Source organism: Hyaena hyaena, unplaced genomic scaffold, assembly GCF_003009895.1.
Source record: "Hyaena hyaena isolate Hyena2069 unplaced genomic scaffold, ASM300989v1 scaffold_228, whole genome shotgun sequence".
Lineage (NCBI taxonomy): Eukaryota > Metazoa > Chordata > Mammalia > Carnivora > Hyaenidae > Hyaena > Hyaena hyaena.
In genome coordinates this window covers 76,995-94,668 of record NW_024080860.1, presented here as the reverse complement: position 1 = coordinate 94,668, position 17,674 = coordinate 76,995, and the positions used below count along the sequence as shown (strand labels likewise).

The window sequence follows — 17,674 nt, the reverse complement described above, 5'->3', positions numbered from 1 at the left end:
GGTCCAAAAGAGGCTTGAGGAACTTAAATGTGTGAAAACCACCCTATTTTAACCTACGAGGAACACAGGTAGATCAGTTTCGGGCTGCTTACCTATTCCAGCACTAGGGAAGGATGGGTGGGGTGAAATGGGTCTATGGGACTCACTGTCTTGGGGCCACCGCCCAGTCTCTGGTCCTCCAGTCCCAAGGAGGCATTCAGCCAGGGCCTGGGCTGACATTTGGCCCGGAGCTCCACCAAATGCTCATTGCCCAGCCTTGGTTGCCTCTGGGTGTGTCTCCTGTCCGACTCCTAGTGGTCAGAAGAGCAGGCAAGCCTGCCCTAGGGCGGGGGGCTTGGGGGGTGGTGGCTGTAGCAGGCTGAGTGAATGGGAATCCAGGGCAGGTTTGTAGCTACTGGGAAGGCGGAAGGTGGGGCAGATCTGGGCCCTCAGGACAGAATGGGCATCAGGCTTTAAGCAGGAGTGGAGGGGCCAGAGGATCTGGAGGCTGAAGGCCGAGGAGGGAAGTGGGGATCCTCTGCCTCCGAGCCCCTTTTTCCGGTTAGTGCTGGGCACATTTACCCCCGGTTCTAAGGCCGTGACCTCGTGACCGTAAACAACCTAGGCCAGAGACCTGGTACAGATACAAATGTTTATTCTACATAAAAAGTTCACAAAATGGGCAGCTGGTTGTCCCAAGACCTTTGGTGAAGGGGTGGAGGGAGGGAAGTTGCTGTTAAAGAAGGCAGCACGGACAGTGGTCACAGTCACTGGGCAGGAGCAGAGCTGAGGGAAGGCAGGGCACAGACGCGGCCCCATCCCCTACTGCATGCACTCGCATGCACACTCCTTGCCTGTCAACGAGGAAGAGGGATCTTGGGCGGGGGCACGTTTCTGACTTGAGAAGCCCCAAGATGGGGAGGAGGGAGGCGCTCCTCCCTGGCTGGCTGCTGAATACTGCATCCTAGACACCAGACACCCACATGGCACATCAATGGGGGACAGCGAGGGCAGGACGCGATTGCAGGCCTGAAGTGACATCTGACTTCCCAGAGCACAAGAGAGCAGGGACCACTGTCCCAAACATGCAACACAATGGCTTGAGGACCTGACTGAGGCCTGCCAGGGAGAGCGGCTGGCCCAGGGTGCGGGCTTCGGCTTAGGGCAGAGACCTGACGGGCCTGCTCTGCCTCCCTAGCTCGAAGGGTGGCTGGAAACTAGGCACCGGATGGTCTCTCGTGGAATGTTACCTGGGGTGAGGCGTAGCCCAAAGGGGTTGCTCCTGGGGCTGCAGGATTGTGGGAAGGGAGGATGAGGCAGCCAAGACCCACTGGACTCTGCCCCTCGGCAGGGGAGGGAGCCTGGTCTTGACACAGCCAGAAGCCACCTGGCCACAGCACCCTGAGCCTCCCTGGCAGTGGTCAGCTGTTAGAGGCTTAGAGCTGGGCTGTCTCTCAGGGCCACCCCTCCCTTAACCTGAAAAGCAGCACCATGTGGCCAGCTGGTCCCCACCCCTCAGGGGGCTCAGCTTAGGGGGACAGCTGGAGAGGACGGAGGTCAGGGCAGATGGGCCAGTCAGTAGGAGGCAAGGTTGGGGTCCAGAGCGAGCCTCGGTCCCAGGAGGGGGCGGACCCCAGGCTCGAGTGGAATTCACGGAGGCAGGGGAAGGGGGGAGTGTGGCGCTACCTGGGAAGGGTGAGGCGGCCTGGGTCAGGGCCTGAGTCTGTTCCTTGCTGACCTGCCCCACCCCACTGGCTGTTTTCCAGCCTGGCTTCCCGCTGGCTCCTCGGTACAGACACACACGGTCACAGAGATCATGCACACGACGGCTCAGGGCAGGGTGGGTGTGGAGGGCCCTACGGCAGAGGAAGGAGCAGTACCGGGCGGGAAGGAGGGCCCGAGCCAGAAGGCGGCAGCAGCCAGGGGGCCTCCTGAGGGCAGACCATCCCTAGTGGAGTGGCTGGTGCTTTCTATCCGAAGATGCCTCCGAAGGTGGAGGCGATGACGATGCCCAGGACCACGCAGCAGATGATGATCATGATCTTCTTCTGCACCAGGAAAGCAGAAAGGAGCAGCCTCAGATGAAGGAGATTGGGCCAGAGCTTTGAGGGGAGAGGCACACAAGGGGCGGGGCGGGGGGGCAATGAGGGCTGGGGTAGGAGATGGGCTGGGAAAGGTGCAGCCCAGACTGTACCTAGGGAGGCAGTGGCACCAAGTGCTGGAGGCCTCAGGGTGAGGGCTCTGCTCAGCTCTGAGGCGGGGTCAGGGCAGAGTGGGGAGGGGTCTGTGATGGTCCCCGAGGCCCTAATGGGAGGGTGGAGGGAGGCTACTGACCCGGCGTGCCTTGCTCTGGTACTTGACAGCCTTCTTGGTGTCAGACACGGCTCTCTCCACATAGTCCACCGAATGTTCCACGTTGTACTCGATCCTGTCAATCATCTCTCCCTGCAGGGCCAGGACACTCGAGCTCCAGCAGGGGCCCCCTCAGGGCAGGACTTTGGGGGAGCACCTTGAAGTCAAAGAAAAGGGGTGTGTGGGAGGAGGATGGGGTACAGCCTCTCACCTGTGCCCCTCAGGCCAGGCACCCCAGGCAGAGCAGCCACCCTGGGGGAGGGAAATGGCCATGCAGTCTCAGCCAGGGGCGTGGGGACCATGCAGAGGGCGCTGAGCCGGGCCTGGAGCGCGGCAGAGGGGGCACGGCAGGAGCAGGCGGTCTGGACAGTGTCCCACTCCATCCTCCGCAGGCACAGCGCTTCCATCCAGCTGTAAAATATTTAAGACCCCCTGCCCACTCCCATAGCCCTTCTGGGCCCTGTAGTCTGGTCCCACGCAGCCTCCAGAGGCCATTCTGGCCATGACACTGCCCAGGACCCCCAGCAGCAGCTTTGTGACAGATGACTGCTCTCTCCAAGTCCACTGCTCCCGCTGGCATCCGTGCCGCTATGGTCTCTCAGCCACTGGCGGTGGCAGCCTCCTCGTGGCCTCCTTGCTTGCTAACTCAGCCTGCACCACGCCCATACTTCACCCCCTCCAGCCTAGAAGAGAATCCAGAAGTTGGGCACCACCCCCTGCCTCACCTCCACTCTCCCTGAGCTGCAGCCGCACGGCCTCCTCCTCCACGAGCCCTGCTCTTGCCAGTCTCGGACCGTCCCGCTGCAGGTCCCTCTGCCTGGGCCAGCTCTTCACTGTCACCCCAAGAAGTCTTCAGAGCTCAAATGCCACCTCCACAGAGAGGTCTTCCCTGACTACCCCGTCCAAAGTGGCCACCTCAGGGACTCTTACAGTTGCCCCAAGTATGGCCCTCAGACTGGCAGCGTAAGCATCCCCCTTGAAACCGTTAGAAATGCAAATTCAGGGGTGCTTGGGTGGCTCAGTCATTTGAGCGGCCAACTCAGGTCATGATCTCACAGTGAGATCGAGCCCCATGTCGGGCTCTGCGCCAACAGCATGGAACCTGCTCAGGATTCTCTCTCCCTCTAAAGAGAAAAATACTTCCAAAAAAATGCAAATTTACAGGCCCCCACCCTGAGCTACCAATCTCTGGAAATGGGCACCAGCAAACTTACAAGCCCTCCAAGGGATTCTTGGGCACTTTCAAGTTGGAGAACACTGCCTCCTCCTAACCTCTGAGCACCTAGCACAACTGGAAAACATTCCATTTTTCATTGACTTATGCTGCCCTTTCTCCCAACAGACATTAGCTCCAGGAAGCAGGCCCTCCGCTGTCCTGGTCACTGCTATACTTCTGGCTCCTAGAAAAGTGGCCGTCCACTGTGCCCACGTGACAAGCAGCGGACGAATAAGACAGGACAAGGCTGGGTGTGGGGCCATGCAGGGCCTGGGGTTCTGGAGGGCCAAGCAGAGCCATGCAGCACCGGGTCCTGGTAGCAGAGTCATGCAGGGGACGGGGTCCTTTAGGTGGGCACGGCCCGGGAGGCAGTTTCAACAGCAGGTGGTTAGTTACCTGGAGACTCAGTCCCTCCCAGGCAGGGCAGCGTGTCAGGCAAAAAGGGTTGGGGTTAGTGCAGCCCTGGGTGCTGCTGGGGGCTGGGGGGCGGAGGGCACCAGGGCCCTTGGTACTCACCTGACTCTCCACAAGCATGGCCATGTCCATGAACATGTCGTGCAGCTCACGAATGCTGTTCTCCAGCTTGATGATCTCACTATGCCGCGTCTCAATCTCGCTCAGAGCCTGCTTTGAGATGCTGGAGTCCATGATGATCTAGGGGGTGGGAGCAGCGGGCTGGGACCCAGGGGCCTGCTGAAGGGGGCAAGGACAGGGACCGGGGCCAGGACAGCTGGCCGAGGGCAAAGGCAGCTGGGATGGGCAGTGGCTCCCTCTTCAGCCACAGCTTTCTCCCACTTCCTGCTTGGTTCTGACTAGCTGTTCCCTGGTTTCTCTGAGCTGGACTTCTCCATGTTAACATGGGGCTAACAACACCCACCCTGGCCCATGCCAGATAAGTGGTCGCTCTTATCACCAGTCTCGTACAGCCCAAGTTGGCTGCCCCAAGGACCCAGACCTTGAACCACCTTTCTCCTTCCCCCTCTCCTTCCGTTCTACCTCCCAGAGAGGGTAACTGCCCCTCCCTCTTCTCCTCCCGGAACCCACATCCCCAAGCTGCCTTTCACCCTGTGGGCCACCTCCTTCAGAAAGCCCCCTGCTCAAGCTTCACCTGAGAGGGCCAGGGGCACCGTGTTCCCCAGGAAGGGAGAAAGGCCCAGAGGACAGCGGAAGGCACCCCTAGCTGGTGGCAAATGGACAGGAGAAGCACGGAAGTGGACCTAACTGGGAGGAACCAGGAGACATTCTACCTCTGCCACTAACATTTATGTGGCCTCAGCCTGGCCCCTTTTCCTCTCTGAGCCTCAGCCTTCTCTAAAACCTGCCTCACAAAGTGGCTGTGTCCAAATGCTGCCCTGTCCCAGCACACCTGGGGGCCTGGTGGGAGGGGTGTGGTCCACACTCACCCCAGAGGCAAAGATGGCCGGGTTTCCGCTCTCCAGCATGTCTTCCAGCTCCTCACTGGTCGTGGTCCGGCCGGCTGCGAGTAGGGGTCACACTGAGCCCTGCACACCTCGCAGAGATCAGTGGCAGCCCTGGCCCCGCCCCTCCACCCCCGGCCCCGCCAGCTCACTGATCTCCAGCTGCCTCTGGATGCGGCCCTTGCAGCGCTCGCGGTAGTCAGACTGCGTGGCATTGTACTCGGACATGACCTCCACGAACTTGCGGGACAGCGTGGAGTGCTGAGGGATCCGAGGTGGGGGTGCTGGTGTCAGGCCCGGCCCCACCAAGCACCAGAGCCCCAGGCGCCCACCTTCCCACCCCAGAGGCCCATCGGCAGCACCTGTGTCTTTCGGATCCTCAGGTCGGCGGATGAGCGGTTGAGGCCTTCCTCCTGCTCAATGCTCTGCTCGATGCCTGGGGGAATGAATGGCTGCTGCGCCATAACTTGTCTCCCTCACCACTGCCCAGGATCTGGCTCAGGACCTCCCCTAGGGAGGGTCTCCTGGGGTCTGGGAGGGGGGTCACATGGGAAGCAGAGGAAGAGGGAGCTGCGGACAGATCGGGGGCCAACAAAGGCCCATCTAGGCATGCTGCTTGCTTCAGTGTGTACACACATGCGTGCCCATTTGTGAGGCCTCAAGGGCACGCCACGCTGTGTGTGAATGCCCACTATGTGCTAGGCCTGGTGGCCCAGGCCTAACCTGCCTCCTGCTCAGGAAGCCTGTGTGCCCAACAAGGGGCTATGCCCAGAGTGGGGAGGGCCTAGCGGCCACACCCGGCACAGCTCAAGGCCCCTGGTCCTGTGCATTTGTGGGGTGGGCCATCTGTGGTGTGGGCCGCATGGGGGACAAAGCTCAGAGGGGGGCACTCCCTCAATGAAGCCTCGGGCATCTATGTCCCCAGGCCCAGCCTGGAGCCTGGCACAAACAAGCCTTGCCGGGCAGCAGTTGAGGGAATGGGCACATGGTGGCATCCTCATAAAGGAAAGCAAGATCCAATGTATCCTTCAGAGTTAGTGAAACCCCATCGCTACACAGAGAAAGCAGGCCCGGAGGGCCCCCCACCTCCCAAACAATGGCTGGAACCCACACTCACTCTTTAACTTGGAGCGAACTTTGTTTGCTGTCTTCTTTATGTCAGACATGAGCTCCTCCAGCTCCTCCTTCGTCTCTGGGGAGGCAGAAGGGGTACAGGGTAGACACCTGGGGGTTCCCCTGCTGCCTGCCATTCAGCCCCAGCCTCTGGCATAGGGCGGGCCCAGTGGGGGTCTCTGGGCAGACCCTGGGGCCCGGGTCTTCCCCCTTCCCCTGGCCAACGCTCTGCCTGCCCCTCCGATCCTGGGCCAGGGCCACAGCAGCTATAGCCTCTCTCCCTCCGGTGCTGTCTTCCAAGGAGCCTCCCTTCCTCCTGTGCTGGCTCTCCCACCCCCCGCAGATAGCAGATGGGTCTAAATTTAAGGCAGAAATCATTGTGGAGCAGCTGGCAGTGCTGGAGTTGGCACTGGGGAGCAGTTACTTGATGCCTGCCTGAGTAGAAGGTAGGGGGTGCAGGCTTACCTAGAGTTACCTGGTAGCTCTGGTGGGGGAGGGGGAAAGCATCCAGCCAATAGGGTGACAGAGCTGGGGGCTGGAGTGGGGGGCGGTGGCGGTGGAATCAAGCACCCGGGGTGGGGCAGACCTTGTTCTACTCAAGAGTCCCCCTCTTCCTAGGTGCTGAGCCCAGTGGGTGGACAGGGGCGTGAGGCACCTGGCCTGGATGGGAGCTGATGGGGAAGTGCTTCAAAGAGGTGTGGCCCCTGGCACACAGTTGGCTGTGAAGCAGCAGGTGGCTGGGCCTATGAGGGCGAAGTTGGGGAAAGGCCATGACCTAGTGTTTTTCGGGCCCTTGTTCCAACTGGAGCCACCTCTAAAGCTGGCAGAGGCCATGGGGGTACTCGGCTTGTCCCACCCCCAGGGAGGCAAGGGGGCTGCTTCCCTATGGGGTGAGGGTTGGAGCCCTGGCCCCCAACCGCAGGGCAACCCCAGGGCTCTACTTCCTAGAGAAAACCAGGACTGAGCTCCTGGCTGAGCCTTTCTTATCCAATGGCTGCTTTCCTCTGGGGCTGGGCCTTCTCCTATAAGGGGTCAGGAGGGGCATTTATAGTGGTTGATGGGGGAGGTACCTACCAAGTGGATAACGAAGTGGGGGGCTTCGGGGAGTGGAGGAGGGCACCTCGTTCGTACAAACAAAGGAAACTACGTTACCAGCTGCTCTGATGTCTCAGCCGCTTTTGCTCAGACCCAAAATAGCCCGGCCCGGATGGCAGCGCCCAGGGGAGGCAGAGCAAGCCTCGGCCGGGGGAAGGCCCCCCACTCGCTGCCATCTCTCCCAGTGACTCCTTGTTAACCATGCCTTCTGCCCGACAAGGAGCCCCCTCCCTGTGAGGCACGGCCTGGGAGCCCACATCAGTGACTGCTGGCCACTCCTGCCTGCCCTGCTCACAGTGGTAATTCTCAGTTGGTCGCTACCGACTGTATGACTTGGGGCGACCTTGTGTGGAAGGTGGCAAGAGAAACAGACTGGCACCTCCGTCGCCCCATGCTCTGCCTGTCTTCCAGCAGGTGACAGGCCAGTGCCCCAGCTCGTTCGAGTACTGTTCCACAGTCAGCCCCCTCTCTCCTCAGCAGGAGCCCACACGGGGGCACACACCTGACTCAGACACACATGCACACTAAGACATACCATGCTGTCTTCCCAGACAGACCGCTGAGGGGAGGGCCGATACACGACGGCCACACTCAATGTGTGCCCCTCTCTGCTTCCCACCCATTCCCAGCTTGGTCTCCCGGCTCCCAGCCTTCCTCAGGGCCTGGCACTGGTCTCAGGTTCAACCACACTTTGGGGCGTGGAGAGATTTCTTGTGGGGGCTCAAGGATGCCAGGGGACCCAGGGCCGAGGGGCTATGGATGGGGAGATACTGCTGGAGAAGACACAAATCCAGCCCTGAGCACTTCGCCTGGCCCAACCAGGGGTGGGACCCTCCCCTTTGCACTCTTGGGGCCCCATGGGCCGGCGCCTTCCAAAGGGGTCGGCGAGGTGAGGGAGGAGATGAGCAAGCAGAAGCTGTGTGCACGTACGCACAGTCCACTGGCCAGGTCGCACACCTGGACCCCAGCCCTGTCACTGACTCCCTGGGGCTGAGGGGACGGTGATCAATACCTCCCTCCCCGCCCCCAGAACTGTGACAGCAGGGCCAGGGGACCTATCTGGGGACAGAGTGGAATGCAGACACACAGAGGCTCCCTGTGCAGAGGGAGAAAGGTGACTTCCTGGAATCCCGATAACGCCTGGCTCCGGGGTACCAGTGGCTGCCAGCTCTTTCCGGAAGCTCCTCCCGTTCGGCCGGCTTGCCCTCCCACGGAGCTGAGCCTCGGCATTGCCATCTGCTCCCCTGGGACGCTCGGAAAAGGGAGGGGCTGGGCGGAGAGGCTTCCTGTGGAGCTGGGCAGCACCCACCTACCCAGCTTACCTGGATGGCAGGGGGAGCTGGCGCCAGATGCCGCCCAGGCCCAAGGACAGCAGCCGCACTCCGCACAAGTCCGAGGGAACCCCAGGCACTGAGTCCCCCAGTGCCTGGGCCAGCTGTGTTTCCTGACGCTTTCCATGGGGCCCGCCCCATCCTGGCCACGCCCAGGTACCCCTGGCCAGCCAGGAGTGAGGGTGCTGGGGCTCCGGGAGCCCCTCCCCGGCAGCTGCGCCTCCCTGGAGGCCCCAAACCCCCCACCCCCCCATCTCATGCACACTCACTCTCGTCAGGGTTGGGGGAGGCCAGGATGGCACTGTGCTTCCGCTTCACCTCCTCCACGTTCTCTGAGATCTTGTCAATGAAGCCACGGATCTCCTCCACCTGCGCCAGGCCGGCCAGTCAGGGGGAGACCCAGGGTGGGGGCTCACAGACCTGGGGCCGGCCCAAACTGGGGCTGGAGGTCAGGTTTGGGGAGCGGCAGGAGCAGGCTTCAGGTGGGGGGGGGGTCTCCAAATATCCTTCTAGAATGGGATGGGGAGAGTGGCCCAGTCCATTCCTAAACTTTGCTCCCCTCTGAGCTTCAGTCTATTCTCCCTCAGAATAGGTCTGTTATTTGGTGTGAGAACCCTGGGCCTGGCTCAGAGGACAGATGTGGGCCCCCCCAAGGTCTGCCAGTGTATGTGAGGAGGTGGGGTGTGCTGGCTCCCACCTGTTCAAAGAACTCATCCATGAAGCCATCTCGGTCCACGGTGACAGTGACATCGTCATCATCATCGCTGTCCTTGGCCTGCACAGGGGTGTGGACACATGAGCAGACCTGTGGTAGGCCCACTGGGGCCCGCTGCACCCAGGGCCACAAGCTGCCCCACATCTATACTCAGCAGCTCGGCTCCAGGGCCTGGGTCACTGTCCTAGGGACGAGGTCCGGCTGTGCCCTCAGCTCCCAGGCACAGTGAGGCCTGGAGGACCCCTGGGGACCGGGCAGAAGGAGAGAGGCCTTGCCTGTCAAGTTGGTGACAGGACCAGGTCTCCATTTCTAGGCCGGGGACTCCTTCCTCTGCCCAGCTGCCTGCTCTTTCCCCACAGGACTGGGGTCCTCCCCATATGCCCCTCACCCTAGGGCACAGCTGGGAAGGCTTGGTCCCCTGGCCAGGGGCCCCAAGCCACAGACCTGGCCTGAGACAGGCTGCCTGGAAGCCATTCTTCTCTACTTTCTGAGCCTGAGGTTTTAATTAAGATGGGGCCCAAAGTTCCCAAGTTCCCTTTCTTGGGGGTACCTGGGAAGGGGCGGCCACGTGCCACCAACACGTGCCTCCAAAAAGGTAGGAGGGCTCAGAAACGGCCATCCAGAGCACCTCAGGCACGCCAGAGGGTTACTGCCTGCACGGGGCTCTGCAAACTCTGTTCTCTCCCTGTCAGTTGTTTTTTATTAATTAAAAAAAATTTTTTTTAATGTTTATTTTTGAGAGAGAGGGAGAACGCAAGTGGAGGAGGGACAGAGAGAGAGGGAGACAGAGGACCCAAAGCGGGCTCACACTGACAGCAGAGAGCCCGGCAGGGGGCTCAAACCCTTGAACTGTGAGATCATGACACCCGAGCTGCAGTCAGATGCTTAACCAGCTGAGTCACCCGGGAGCCCCTCTTGTCATTCTTCACATCGGACCTCGATCCTCTTTCCTTCCAGGCCCAGAGGTGGGGCTGGCAAGCCCAGTCATGTCCCTTCGCTCAGGGCCTGCCCTAGGCCTCAGCTACAGGTGCAGGCCCTCCCTACCCCCCAAGAACAGCCATAGGAAAGCATCCCCCCCCACCGTGGGGCAGGGTAATTACCCCTCTGATTTCCCAGTGCACTGGCCATGCTCATTCCTGTCCGCCTTGTGCACCTGCAGTCACCAGGGACGGCCAGCTCAGCTGGCGAGGGCAAGTCCGTCCCCACAGCCAAAGCCAGGATACCCAGGGCAGGACCGACCCCACCTTGGACTGGGGCGCTCAGGCTTGGTCACACCTTCTCGTTTCGTAGCACTCCAAGGGACAGGCATGAGCTGGCTCAGCACTGGCCTTCACCTCCATCTCTCTTACTTCAGGGTCAGAGCCAAGGATAGGGGCAGGTGGAGGTCGAGGGTCGGTAAAGCTGAGGGACCCCGAGGGCTGGGCCCAGCTAGCCTGCTGGGGAGGGACATAGGTTCTGCGCCCAGTGCACCCGGCGGCTGACTGAGCCCGCCGGGTCAGTCTGCTCCTGTATGCAGCGCAGACAGTGACCCCTGGCTGCAGGGACAGAGGGCGGAGACATGGGGGGAAGGCGCAGCACGTTCTGTAAAGTGCTATGCGCGGAGGAGGGGGGGTTCTTGGGGTCCCACTGCCCAACCGGAGCGGGCCCCACCAGGAGAGGGGGTTGGTTGGGAGCTTCCTGGAGGCGGCTCTGACAGGCCCCTCTCATCAAGAGATCACACCTCCTCCCCCAGCAGCTAAAATAAATCCTCGCTCCCACAAGTGTCTGTGGCTGCTACCAGGTGGCCCCCTCCCCCCAACCGAGCCCACCTATAGACAAAGAAAATCTAGGAGCCATTTCTATACTTTTGGACCTTGCCAGGCCCCGGAGCTAAGCTGGAGGAGCACTCCCTAGGGAAACTGAGGCAGAGTGCAGGCTGGAGGAGCCTAGGTCCCCCTCCAGGGCAGCCTGCCAGCTTGGTAGATGGTCCTAGGAGTCCCTGCCACTCAGCGCCCTGCCCTCTCTGTTCTGGTGTCGAGAGAGACAGGGGTTGACAGGAAAGGACAGAAGGACAATTTTCCAGCTCCCCTCCCAGAAAGAGTAATGACCGGCTGGGGCCAAAGACAAGGGAGGGCATCAGAGTTTCCAAGGATGAGAGTCAATGCCAGAGACCCCTGGGATCTGGGCTGGTGGCTCTCCCAGGGCCTCAGCTTGCTCATCTGTAAAATGAGGCCATATCTTTTCCAGGCATCCAGGAGCTCTGACCTGCTCCCTCCACGGTCTCCCCAGAGGACTGAAGAAGTCTGGACTCAGGCAGTTCCTCCAGCACAGGGTTGGCAGGAAAGAATCCCACGCTCTCCTCCAGACCCTCCATCAATGAGGGCAGAGCTGAGGAAGGGGATACCTGGGGCCGGGGCCTCACGGGGGCCCCCAGGATGGGAACTACCCTGAAGGTGGCATTCAGATTAGCCCCAAAGCTAGTTGGAGGGTTTAGGGCCTGACTTCCCAGCCTTGGTCACACCAGCGGTGGCTCCAGGCAAAACCCTAAGGGGATTCTCCATGGGGAGCCCTTCCTTACTGGGTCTTCGCACTTCTTCCTCCCCAGGACTTTTCGCCTACTGCCCCTTGTCACCTCACTGCTGCAGCCTGAAACTGGACCCAGCATGCCCCACCTATAACCATTTCTCTGCTTCTACGGCCCACCTAACTGTCCTCCCTTTTCCCCACGGCAATTCCCTCTGCCTGGAATGCCGATTCCATGAAGCTGACATTCATTCTCCTCATCCTTGGATGCTGCCTCCTTCCAGAAGCCTTCCCCAGCTCCCGGGGTCAGCATCTTGCTCCTCTGCTTCCCCACATACTATTTACTTCTCTACTGGAACCACAACCACAGACTCTCAGGCCTTGAGGGACCTGAAAAATCACCATGGCCTCAGCTTGCACACCTCTTGTGATGGCGAGCTCACTACCTTTCCCGGGGCAGCTCTGCCCATCTTCGGCTGCCCCAATTGTCCCTTTCCTGTGTAGTTTCGTCCTAGGCCATAAAGAACCTGTTGATGCCCTCTCCTTGGGATAGACTTGCCAGAGATCTGAAAATAGCATCCACATCTTCCCTAGATTTTTCTTCTCATATTGGCCATTCCCTGCCCCTCAGATCCTTCTCAGGGCCCTAAGTCACAGCCCTTGCCCCAGACTTGCTTGGTTCAGCCTCTATCTTTTCCTGTAGCACATGATACAAACTGAATCTGCTGCTGATGGTGGTCTGAGTGGTACCAAAGAGCTGACCCATCCTCTCCCTCTTTTTACATCATCTACCTCTGTTAATGCAATCAGTATCATATATGATATATGATCGTATCAGTCAGTGACCATATAGCGCTTCCTGCCCAAGAAAGTCCCAAGTCCTTTCCCACCACTGTCTACTTGGTTGGATTTTAGGCTCAAGTGAAGGACTTTTTTTCTGCTTCGTGTCTTCATTTGTTCAGATCCTTATTCCACTTTGTGAGAATCTGATGGCTCATGACTTTGTTGTCCCTTGCAACCTCATCCATGTCTAGGCCGGTGCCCTATGGCACCTTTCTAGAAACATCCTCCAGGTTAACTAAGCCCAGTCAGGTCTCATGGAACACTGAGTAAATGACAAGCCCCAAACCCAGACACACTCCTGACCCAAAAGGAAGTAGGAACTAGGCTGGTGTGCCATCTCCTAGTGTCCGGGATGGTCAGGGTGGCCATCTACATGCACACAGGGCCACTCAGATAGTTTTGAACCATGAGTGCTCCCGCTCCCTTAGAAATCTGCCAGCCTTCTGTGAGTGACGGCCACAGCTCCAGAAAGAGGGCTGGACTGGACTGGGGACTTGAGGTGGCAGCTGGAGCCTTGGGTGGTCACAAGCTTGAAGCTGCAAACATCTTTAGGGAAAACCCACGCAGGCATCAATAAGATGCACCCCTCCTGTCACCCGGCCCAAACAAAGTTCCACCTCTTTCTCCTGAGCCCCCATTCCCAAGGATCCCTCAAATCAGCAACCGGGATACATCCACATCCTTCCTTTTCTTCTCCCATCCAGCCAACATTTGACTTGTCATGATGTTTTTGTGTTCATCTCTCCTCCGTGGTTCTCAACACTGTTCCAGGACCATAATCCCTTGAGGGCTTAAAAAACCCCTCCAGTTTCCAGGGCTCTATCCCAGAGAGACTGGAGTTTCGGGGGGTGGGGCTGATGAGGCTGTTTTTAAAAAGCTCCCCCCTCCCCCCCAGAGTTGAGAACCACTGATCTGGTTTTCCTCCTCTCTGATAGGCTCTGGCCTCATGGAATGAAAGCCACACTTGTGAGAAGCCCCTGACCTTCAGCCCTGGTGGTCTCTCCCGGCAGAGGCTTCAGGATTCCACGATACCTTCCTGGAAACAAAAGTGTGATTCCTCCCAGAGGCTTGGAGGCCACGCAGCCTCCAGGCCTGTCCCCAGGGATGGAGGGCGGGAGGCCAGCCAGTCAGGCTGATTCATTCCTTCTGAGCAGGAGTTGCTGGTGTCTGCCTTGAGGGCTATTCCCCCCTCCCCCTTTTTAATGAGGAATCAAAGTCAGTATCACCAGAGCAGAGAGACCCAGAGCTGAGTCAGGGGTATGTGAGGCCAAGCTTCGTTTCCAGCAAAGAAGGTCTCCCCCATCTGATCCCTTCCCCCTCTCTGCATCCTGTGTGTGCCCTTCATCAGATTCCTGCCCCTTAGTAGGGCCCCAGGGCAGCCCCAGAAAGTGAGCTGGCCTCTGCCTGGCCCCCTCCAACATGGTGTGACCTTGGATAATGCCCTGGCCCCTTCCAGACCTCAGTTTTCCAATATGTGAAAGGGGAGGTTGGAGTAGATAGTTATTGCAGCTGCACCCCAGATGAAAATGTGCCCAAATTCGTTGCACCCCAAGGAGGTCAGGGGAAGGAAGGAGGCCTATTCTTATATCCCCATTTCTTCCAGTCTGAAAGGCGGATCCCACTGTGAAATGGGCACACAGAGGTTAAGGCAAGAACCTGCCTGGTGTTGCCCAGGACACCCTGTCTCCTCCCAGCAATGAAGAGAGAGAAGGGGGCCTGGGGGGCAGAGGGGCACACCAGGCTTCCCCAGCCGGGCCTGCCCCTGCTGCGCCCGTGAGCAGGCGCCACACCACCTACCAGTCTCTCTGGGTTGGGCATTCCAACCTCTCTGCCTCACGCGGGTCTCTGCTTTCGGGCCACCTTCCCTCACCACATTTAAATCCAACTCCTCTTTCCGGACCACCCCAAGTTCTCTCCTTCCAGGGTCTGGTGGCCCCAACACTCCCTCGCCTCTATCCTCCGGCTCCTGCAGCAGGCCTCCTGTGCCGTGCACGGCTCAGTACAAAGATAAGCACTGCTCTGGGCCCAGGGGTAGGTCTGAGAACTTCTAGTTCTCAGAAAACTAGGGAGGCTTCTGAATCAGGGAAAGGAGGAAGCCATGTGCCAGGTGGGGCCGCCCGGGGACTCCTTGCCCCAGGTCGCTCTGGCTGGGTGACCCTGGGCTAGTCCTTGCCCCTCTTAGGCCCCTGGGTTGCCCTTTTGATCCCTGAGGGCCCCCAACAATCCCCCCCATGCCCACCCAACCCCCGCTCTGTCTGCAGGACTGGAGGATCAGCCGCATGGAGATGGGAGTGGAGAAGGCTGGAGGGCTGGGCCTGGCCTGCAGAGCGCGGAGGAAATGCGCCAGCTCCTTCCCCAAGTGTGACTTTTATAAATAAGCTCCCTTTGCCTTCCTTCCAAATGTGGTGGCGTTGGGTGGGGAGGGAGGGGGGAGGAGGAGGGAGGGAGGGCTGGCGGTGGTTCAAGTCGCTGTCCCAAGCACCACCTCTGTCCAGCCCAGCCAGTGCTGGCCTCTTGGTTCCTGGGGATTCTGATCTGAAAATGCTGACTCCTGGGGTTCAAGGTCTCCCCGAAATATGGTGTCCGACTCAGGAGACCTGTGACTACCCCTTGCCCTGAGAAACTGGGTTCTAGGTGTCTTATCTCCGCTATATAGATGGGAACCCAAGGCCCAGAGGGGGACTTGTGGGAAATAATAGCCCCCCACAGACTAACAGTTCCACCCCACCCAGTGCAGGCTCCTGGAGGCTGTGAGAAACCAAAACATCGGGCAGAGCCACCCAGCAATGGATACAGCAAGCCTCCATGGGTTCTGAATGTCTGAGGGGTGGGGTCTAGAGAGGGAGCCCCCCTCCCTTCACGGAGAAGCCAGGCGTCACCCTCTAGGAGACCACGCTGGCTAGTGTTTATGTATATGTGTGTGGGGTGGGGGTGAGGGGTCACAGAGACACACACGGGAGCAAAAGACCTGGATTCAAGCTCCCTACAACCCTGGCTCTCCTGATAGTCCCTCAAGCCCAGCCAGGCCTACGTCTGACTATCTTCGGGACTGGCCAAAGCCCCTTTCTACCATCCCTTTTGGACTACCAGACTTGCCATTGCTGTCTTGTGCCTCAGTTTCCCCCTTTATCAGAGGGGATGAAGGCTGATGAGCCGGAGATCCTGTCACATGCAAGGGGCTGTGTTTCCCTGACCACTTGGTCCCCGCACATACTCTCCTCTGACCCACCAGGCACCCAAGCATCAGCAAGTGCACCACGTAGGGATACATCGCCAAGATAACATTCTCTCTGACTCAACGCAGCACAGGAAGCTTGAGGGCAACCGCAAGGGCTGGCGGGGGAAGTGTTTAGACATCATATATGACATGAGGGACCATCTTCTTCCTTTGAAACCTCATGGGGTTTACCCTAGGGCCCGGGCACTTGGCCAGGAATAAAAGGTCTGATGGGAGGGTGGGGCCGGTAGCCAGAGCAAGGGGGAGATGGAGGCAGGACGGTGCGGGGCTCAGCTCCGCGCTGCCCACGAGACCAGACTGGTATAATGGGGGAGATGGGGCGCAAATGCGGGGAGCCTCTGGACAGAGAGGTCAAGCCATGGGATCAAAAGCCCAAAGCACACATGAAACTTTCCATATGAGAGGATCTATGTCTCTGACTCCAGGTGGGGCAACAGGGGGAGGGTTCCGAGCGACCCCGCCCCCCCAGATCAGCGGTGCGGGAAGCACGGTGGTCAACTAGGGGATCAGACAAGGGTCAGCCTGGTCTAGAGTCCCCTGATGACCCCCTCCCCACAGGCAGGCTTCATTTCCCTCACTGCTCTCACCGCCCCCCAGGCTTGCCATCTCTAAGGGCAAAGGTGAGAATGCCCTGGTAAACGTCAGCAGCCAGGGGAGACCAGGGAGGGGGGTGAATGAGAAACAGGCGGCAGGGGTCTGGGTCAGGGCTGGGAAAGGGTGGGCTCCGGTCAGAACCTTTACGCATCCTCTTACTCCCCCCAAACCCCGCCCCAGGAGCCACACCCCGGGGGCCCTCGAGACACAGGTGGAAAAATAGGTTCAGGTTGGAATCGGACCAGGAACGCAGGAAGGGTCTGAAAACACCGCCAAGGGTCGGGGCTGCCCCGAGGCCAGGAAGGTGGACAGGGGGAGGGGGGCGAATCTGACTCCTCTGAGACCTGGGCGGGCAGCAGACCCCGAGCGCGACCGGGGTGGGGAGCCACAGGTGATGGGAGAGCTACAGGTGACGGGGGCGGCCCGCGGGACAGCGCCCGCCCGAAGAGCCCAGCCCCACCCGGCGGCGCGGTTTCCGCAGCGCCCCGCAGCTGGGCTCTGGGCAGGGGACCGCCCCCGGCCCCTTCCCGCTGCGGTCCCGCCGTCTGTCCCCACCAGTGCGGGGGACAGGAGGGTCAGTGATGAGGCACAGCGTGGGGACAGAGACGGGACGTGCTCTGCTGGCTACGGGAGAGGTCAGCCCTCTGTCCCGCTGCCGGTATCCGATAATAGCCCTCCGACCCCCCAAAACAAGGGGGCGCCGAAAAGTTTACCCGGGCTCCCGGGCTCCGGCCGCCAGTCCGCGGACCCACGGCGCCGAGCTCACGCGAGCCCGTGACCCCGAGTGGGTCCGAGGGGCGGGACCCGGAGGGGGGTCGCGGTCCTCGGCTCCGCACCTCTCCTTCCCGCCTGGTCGGGGACGCGGGGGCTGTCGCCGGGTGGCCGCCGAGGCCGGGCGGGGAGCGGCCGGCGCGCGGGGCGCGGGCGGCGAGCGGCGACGCGCGGGGGCCGGACTCACCGTGCGGAGCTCCTGGGTTCGGTCCTTCATGCTCCCGGGAGTGGCAGCGGCGCCGGCTGCAGCCGTGTGAGCCCCGCATGCGCGGCGGCCGCCCCGCGGCTGCGCAGCGCCAGCCCGGCCCCGCCCCGGCCCCCGGGACCCCGGCCCAGCCCCCAGCCCCGCCCCGCCCAGTCGCCGGCCCACGCCCCGCGCCTTGGGCTCGGAGCCCCGGGATCTCTTTCACCTGCGTTCCCCACGCCGCGTGATCCCTGCCTGGGATGGGATCCCAGGGATTCCTCTCCTACCACACCCCTCCCTGGGCTCATCGGCTCAGCAGCCCA

At 60.5% G+C, this 17,674-nt stretch overlaps 1 protein-coding gene across 1 annotated transcript; it reads right to left on the bottom strand.

The window, feature by feature from the left end:
• Positions 1-612: 612 nt before the first annotated feature.
• On the bottom strand, positions 613-17,406 carry STX1A (syntaxin 1A). The gene is made up of 10 exons (XM_039243469.1): positions 17,355-17,406; positions 9,202-9,279; positions 8,774-8,873; positions 6,083-6,157; positions 5,328-5,401; positions 5,118-5,226; positions 4,951-5,024; positions 4,064-4,201; positions 2,314-2,424; positions 613-2,027 (listed from the first exon to the last, which is right to left on the bottom strand). Exons 1-10 carry the CDS (start codon positions 17,382-17,384, stop codon positions 1,950-1,952), a joined length of 867 nt encoding a protein of 288 aa, XP_039099400.1. The 5' UTR covers positions 17,385-17,406; the 3' UTR covers positions 613-1,949.
• Between the last annotated feature and the right edge of the window lie 268 nt (positions 17,407-17,674).

Excerpts from the sequence above, each read along its gene's own strand:
- STX1A (XM_039243469.1), bottom strand. The coding sequence starts at position 17,384 with ATGAAGGACCGAACCCAGGAGCTCCGCACG. Across the intron at positions 5,025-5,117 it reads CCAGAGGCAGCTGGAGATCA|CCGGCCGGACCACGACCAGT; the intron begins GTGAGCTGGCGG and ends CCCTACTCGCAG. Across the intron at positions 4,202-4,950 it reads CGGCCATCTTTGCCTCTGGG|ATCATCATGGACTCCAGCAT; the intron begins GTGAGTGTGGAC and ends CCCACCCCCTAG.